Source organism: Olea europaea, chromosome 6 (genome assembly GCF_002742605.1).
Source record: "Olea europaea var. sylvestris chromosome 6, O_europaea_v1, whole genome shotgun sequence".
Taxonomy (NCBI): Eukaryota; Viridiplantae; Streptophyta; class Magnoliopsida; order Lamiales; family Oleaceae; genus Olea; species Olea europaea.
The window spans coordinates 25,828,366-25,834,267 of record NC_036242.1 but is presented as its reverse complement, the minus strand read 5'-3'; the positions used below and the strand labels follow the sequence as shown (position 1 = coordinate 25,834,267).

Sequence of the window (5,902 nt, the reverse complement as noted above, 5' to 3'; positions counted from 1 at the left end):
AAAAAAATGGGGCTCAAACAAGGGCTAAATATAGTAAGAACTAAGAAATCACCTAAACATGAAAAGCATACTCATAAAGGAAACACGTAATATGACAACATATTCATCTCCAGATTTTTTGCATCATTAGTTGCATCCTTGATATCTCGATGTTGCACTTTGACCTTATCTTTGTGCCTTTGGATAATCAAAGCTCTGAACCAGCAACCTCTGATGCCAATATCTTGAGAAAGCACTTCAACTTGAGAACCAATACTCAAATATTGCGTACGGATTAGCATCCTTGAATCTTGCCATGATAAGGATATAGAAGGACAGCCTTCATTCAGAATGGACATTTTCCTGCAGCCTTCAGAAATGATGAAACCACCACTGCCATCTTCAGGTATAGCATCAACAACCTCTCTTTTTCCGTTAGGTTGCAAGTATGGTTGCACGTATATCTCACATTGGACCTTCGAAGTCTCTTCTTGGGTCTACTTCCAACTGCATCACTAAGAGTTCCCTCTACCTTAATATTATCATCGGATGTTCCAAGCGGTGAAGAAGAAGACATATTTCCAAGTATTTCCTGTTTCCAGTAACCTTTAAACTCTTGTTATGTCAAATGCCTTGATATCATCATTATCAAACTGTCTATAGCAAACGAATGGCACAGACAGCAATGTTGTTGCCTTCTTCAAAACTTTCTCATAACGCTGTGGACTAAGGACGGTTGCAAGTCCATCAATGCATTCAATACTGAGATCTTGAAAACAAAGAGAAAAGAAAATCTCTCTGTCAGTATAGTTATGAGGCAAATCAAAACCAACCTCATCAATTTTGTGAAACCATCATACCACAACCATCTTATCGCCTCGGGAATCTTCATATATATCATCTAGGTAAGCCACGAGCTGTTTATCTTCTTCAGCTAATACATAAACAAAGTCATGAACCAGTTAGTTTTAGCAAAAGAAAGAAAATGAACATGTGATTAATAAGCCAATCAACTTCTATTTCATGACTATTTGATTAAGAGAACTGTCAGAAAAGGAAAGACTTACAGATATTTAACACCATTGCGACAAAATGATAAATAGTGCTTCTGCATTTTCCGACAAGTCCATGATAACTGCGACCACATAAATTCCATTGTATGCAGCCCTCGCTTCAGCATTTGAACATCCTGCAAAGAATTTATTAAAAGAGCCATAGGTCACATATCCATTCCATAGTACCTTAAGGCAGAAAGAATTAAGAAAACTATAATGAATATTTGCTAACCTTAATAATATCAGCGTCCAACTTGTGGGCACCTTTTTTCCCCATATAATCACCAAATTGTTCAAAAAAACAATGCTGACTTACATCTGGAAGTGGAATCATAATGGAACAATTAGTGCCATAGTACAACAGCATTCTCCTTTGAAGCATGATAGTGAAAGTTACTACGAATAGCACTACTAAATAAGCAGACAAATCAAGGTAAATAGAAAGACAGAAGTTAATAGAATAAACAATTAAAAAGAACTGTAGCACAGATAACCAAGATCCTTACAAGAAAAAGTTATAAAACAACAGTCAACTTTGTCCACCACAATGGTCATCAAAAACACCACAAATAGTAGAAAAACCAATCAAACAAAAATGATGGAAGACCATGGTGCGATATGGGGAAAAGAAATTCTAAAAGACTCAACCAGCTTTTACAAATTGACTTACATTCTCACAACCCATTGTCAGTTTTTCTATAACATGGGTACCAAAAATGTTTGAGACGATTACACTCTGCCATTGAAAGACAATGCAATGATGAAAACAGAAAAAAGTGAGGGATTAAACAGGACCCAAAAAAGGACAATGGTTTCTAGATCAAAAGAAAAGGGTGGAAATGTATAAAATAACAAAAATGCAACTTTGCATATAACTTCAAATTTAGATTAAATAGGACAAAACAACTATATCTATACTGACAAATTGTAGAGAACGAGAGACGGATAAGCCTGGAATATTGACTGTCAAATTAGAGAAATACATGTGAAATTAATATTAGCGATAGGATCCGTGGAGCGCAACAAACTTACAAAGATCCGGGTCAACTTGAAGATGAACCAATGATGAGTCGCGAGTAAATATGATCAATGAATCCATGTATTTACTTGTTCAAGCTACGGAGGCCAAGAGCTTGAAGTTAACAAGCCAAATACCAAGTTTCATGTTGACCATACAAGCGGAAACAAGTTGGATGCATTGGAATTAAGAAAGCAAAATTGGAAGCCAGTCGGATAAATATGCTAACGTAGTATAAAACGGGATGCTATAGCATGTACTATTCCCGAAACAAAGAAGTGGAATTTTAATTGTTCTATGCTATCGCGGGATTTATAACTATGAGGTAACATAGTTCATTTTTGGGACGCGTCTTTTTTAGATTTTTCCTAGGATTCCATTTTAGGTAGAACTCTTGTTATGGTATCCTTTTTTTTATATAATTCCATTTTAATTAGATTTTAATGGGTTCACTATAAGTACGATTGATTATTTTCATTGAATACATTATTGCGAGATTAATAATAAAGCGAGATTTCCTTTTTCTTGTTCTTCATTCAACTTAATTTCGAACTTATCAAATATTTCATCTTTGTGACATTCAACAAATTCATAGCAAGGTTTAATTTTTGTAATTAAGGGGTCAAGTTTTTCCATTACTTTGGTTCCTTAATTCTATAAATTATTGGGTCAAGCTCCAAATTGGGATTTTAGCTTTCTTAGGTTGTGATTCAATATTTTGTAGATGTCAGAGCTACTATTACTCCGTAGATTCACATCAACATAAGAAAGCTAAAGAAGACGTCAGCAAAATGAAATCAATGTTCCTCATATATTCAATAAATATATGTTTCAACCACAAATCATATGGGCGAACAACAGAGGTCTACTCTTGAAATGCTCATAAAACCCTTCTTTTATGAATGAACATCATCCAATTGTATAAATCCTTGGCAACCTAATGTGTTACCTTTAAACTACAATAAAAAAAGGCAAAGAAGCTCTTTAACACTACTAGATCTTTTACCACATAACCTAAAAATCCACCTCCAGAAAATTGATAATAACTCCTAAAGGTAAATTGATAATAACACTACCAGATCTTTTACCGCATAATCTAAAAATCCACCTCCAAAAAATTGATAATAACTCCTCAAGGTAAAAAACAATAAATAAATAAACACTAATCAGAATAACTCCGTCAGCAAAAGTGGTATTATTCAGAAAAATGCAGTTCAATAAAGAAAATTCATTTTCTCCCCACTTTAGCACATCAAACATCCTCGTGAAAATTCAGCCAATATATAATCTCAAAAGAAATCTAGAGAAGTTCTATATTCTTAAAAACTTGTTTCCAAACTGTTGAATTACATAAAAAGACGAACAAAAGAAGGGCCTTTACCCACCTTGATTATTCCAGTACCCAGAACCTCCTTTTTAATAATAAAAATTGAAACAGATAAAAGAAAACAAGAAATAATTTGTATAGCGCCATATTTCATTTTTCACTTAAAAAAAAAATCAATTTAAACCGGAAGCTAAACTTATCTAGAAAAGAAAATGATATGAAAGAGAAATCAGTGATGAAAGAAAAGATGACAAAAAATGGTTCATTTCTTTTGTAAAAGTCCATGGAGCCAGATATTCCACTTTTGATCCTATATTAACCTCAATCCCAAAAAGAACCAAAAAAAACAAAGAGTCAAATCAAATTGAATCAAAGAATTCGAAGATGCAAGGACAAACTTCGGCCAATTCAGAAAATTATTTCCAAAAATTTCATCTCCTTTTCATAAATGTACATAAAACCATTGCATACTGTATGGAATTCTCCTAATATAGTTCAAAACTCATTCCGGAACCTGTACTTCCTCTTTGAGCGGAAAAGAATTCTAGAAATGTTTCATCAATCACGTGCTTAGGATAAACCTTTAGCACCTTTAAGATATACAAATAACATAAAAAGCGGCAAAAGCTCACCCTCCAAAAAAAAATAATAATAATAACCAAAGAACAAAAAACCAATCCCCAAATAATAATTCATTTTGAAAGAGAATTAAGATTAAAAAAAATTAAGTATTTCCATGAATAAAGAGGCCTGCAGGAGCAGAAACCTCTCAAACTAAAGAAACTTTATTAGTTCTACCTCCTTTTTTCATAAAGAGAATGAATCTTTTTCTCAAAGGATCGGAAAAAAATGGGTCTGGATCTCGCAACGAGCGCAAACCTCGTGTTTAGTTGCCATCGTTGAGTTTGGAACCCTTAACAGACTATCTAATGAATTCAAGGGTTCCAGTATAAATGAAAGAAAAAAGGAATGACCTGACAATAAAATCCTAATCTCAAAACAAAGGGAAGGGGGATATGACGATATTTGCAGACGCTATGGACTTAAGAAAATCTTAATCCAAAGAATTTATACCGGGAGAAAAAAAGAAGAAAAGAAACTGATATATGAATATCGTTTTTCGTAATTCCACAAAAAATTATAAAATCGTATTCCATTAAAAAACCTTCCAAAATCGAAATTCAAAGAAAAAAGAAAGATTACACTTTCCAGCGACAATTGAGTTTCACAAAACAGAACTAATTATACAACCCCTTAAAACCAAAAAGACAAATTATATGAATATATTACGGAAATCACCTGAAATGATTGAATTGATCCAATCAATGAACTCTCTTCTGGACCTAAGCTTTAAGAGAGAAGAATACTTCAAGGAAGAAAGCAAATACTATTTATCTCTAATTCCATAATAATAGCTCCACTTTGGGCTCCTCCTTCCCTACGACCACCAGATCCGACACGCCACCGTGGTTCCGATTTAAATAATAATGACTTTCAAAGATTTTGAAGATGTAAAAAGTTTAGCTGTATTGAATTGAGACTTTAAAAAATTTTCTAAAAGTTTGGGTGTATTTAATAGAAATTTTTATAGACTTTTAAAAGGTCAATACAAGTCACACGGTATTTAATTGAAATTTTTTAGAAGTCTCTACAAGTTTCGGGATATTTAATTGAGAATGACTTTCAGGGAGTTTCTAATTTATTGGACTTTGAGAGACTTTTTGGTAGAAAATATAAATAGCAATTCTCAAAAGAAAATCTCATATACATCAAGAGATTTCTCACACAAACCGTTTTCTTTTTCCATCTATGAGGTTTTCTCCTCAATCTCTTCCAATCAGGTAATAATTTTCTTTGAGCTCTGTGTTTTTTCTTTATTAACAAGTACATCTCTATCTCTCCCTCTATGAGTTTTCTGTTTGATTTATGGATAAACCCATCTCCAAAACTACTATAAATTTTTCTTTTCTGTTTTGTTGGAAAAATACCTAATTACTTAGCAATGAGAGCAAAGGATTCGAGGCTTATGAAAAAAATCAAAAGATTTGCAGAAAGAGGATGCCTCTTGAGATTGATCGAGAGCCATCCACAAAGTCGACATTGTTAGTCATTGGGGCTATTTTTTTACACTTATAATTGAAGAGTGGGGAGAAGTGTGAACTGATACCCTACCCCAAACCTATTTGTAGCCCACAAGTTTTCCTTTCTTTACGTATGCGTCTTGTTTTGATCTAGGATTTATATAATCTAGGAATTTTTTTTGGGGAGCAAAATGAACTGAATAAGTAAATTTCTTGAGTTATAACAGATGACACGAAATATCAGTAGGGAATAGGGATTTGTGACTTTTTGATTGCTAGAATTTAGCCACTGTCCTAAGGAGTTGCATCCACAACCCTTTCTTTGATTATTTTAGTTATAATTCTCTTTAGGATTTATGATGCGGACATCATCCTTCATCAGGCCCTTTGTTTGGGTCATTTTATCTTCCACTTATTTATGTTTTATTGGGCTTGTATATGG

The 5,902-nt window shown here is 33.3% G+C and overlaps 2 protein-coding genes across 2 annotated transcripts; both read right to left on the bottom strand.

Moving 5' to 3' along the window:
• Positions 1 to 6: 6 nt before the first annotated feature.
• LOC111395320 lies at positions 7 to 2,133 on the bottom strand. Its single transcript, XM_023021300.1, has 7 exons — positions 2,067 to 2,133; positions 1,957 to 1,985; positions 1,705 to 1,770; positions 1,267 to 1,512; positions 1,047 to 1,168; positions 840 to 913; positions 7 to 748 (listed from the first exon to the last, which is right to left on the bottom strand). Exons 1-6 carry the CDS (start codon positions 2,131 to 2,133, stop codon positions 910 to 912), a joined length of 534 nt encoding a protein of 177 aa, XP_022877068.1. The 3' UTR covers positions 7 to 748; positions 840 to 909.
• Positions 72 to 871, bottom strand: LOC111395322. Its single transcript, XM_023021301.1, has 4 exons — positions 813 to 871; positions 675 to 741; positions 456 to 571; positions 72 to 405 (listed from the first exon to the last, which is right to left on the bottom strand). The coding sequence occupies exons 1-4, from the start codon at positions 869 to 871 to the stop codon at positions 72 to 74; spliced, it is 576 nt and encodes a 191-aa protein (XP_022877069.1).
• Positions 2,134 to 5,902: the final 3,769 nt, after the last annotated feature.

Excerpts from the sequence above, each read along its gene's own strand:
- LOC111395322 (XM_023021301.1), bottom strand. The coding sequence starts at position 871 with ATGAAGATTCCCGAGGCGATAAGATGGTTGTGGTATGATGGTTTCACA. Across the intron at positions 572-674 it reads ATGAGAAAGTTTTGAAGAAG|GAAATACTTGGAAATATGTC; the intron begins GCAACAACATTG and ends TACTGGAAACAG. Across the intron at positions 406-455 it reads CCCAAGAAGAGACTTCGAAG|AGAGGTTGTTGATGCTATAC; the intron begins GTCCAATGTGAG and ends TAACGGAAAAAG.
- LOC111395320 (XM_023021300.1), bottom strand. The coding sequence starts at position 2,133 with ATGGATTCATTGATCATATTTACTCGCGACTCATCATTGGTTCATCTT. Across the intron at positions 1,513-1,704 it reads TGACAATGGGTTGTGAGAAT|TTCTTTTTAATTGTTTATTC; the intron begins GTAAGTCAATTT and ends TCTGTGCTACAG. Across the intron at positions 1,169-1,266 it reads TGGACGCTGATATTATTAAG|GATGTTCAAATGCTGAAGCG; the intron begins GTTAGCAAATAT and ends AATTCTTTGCAG.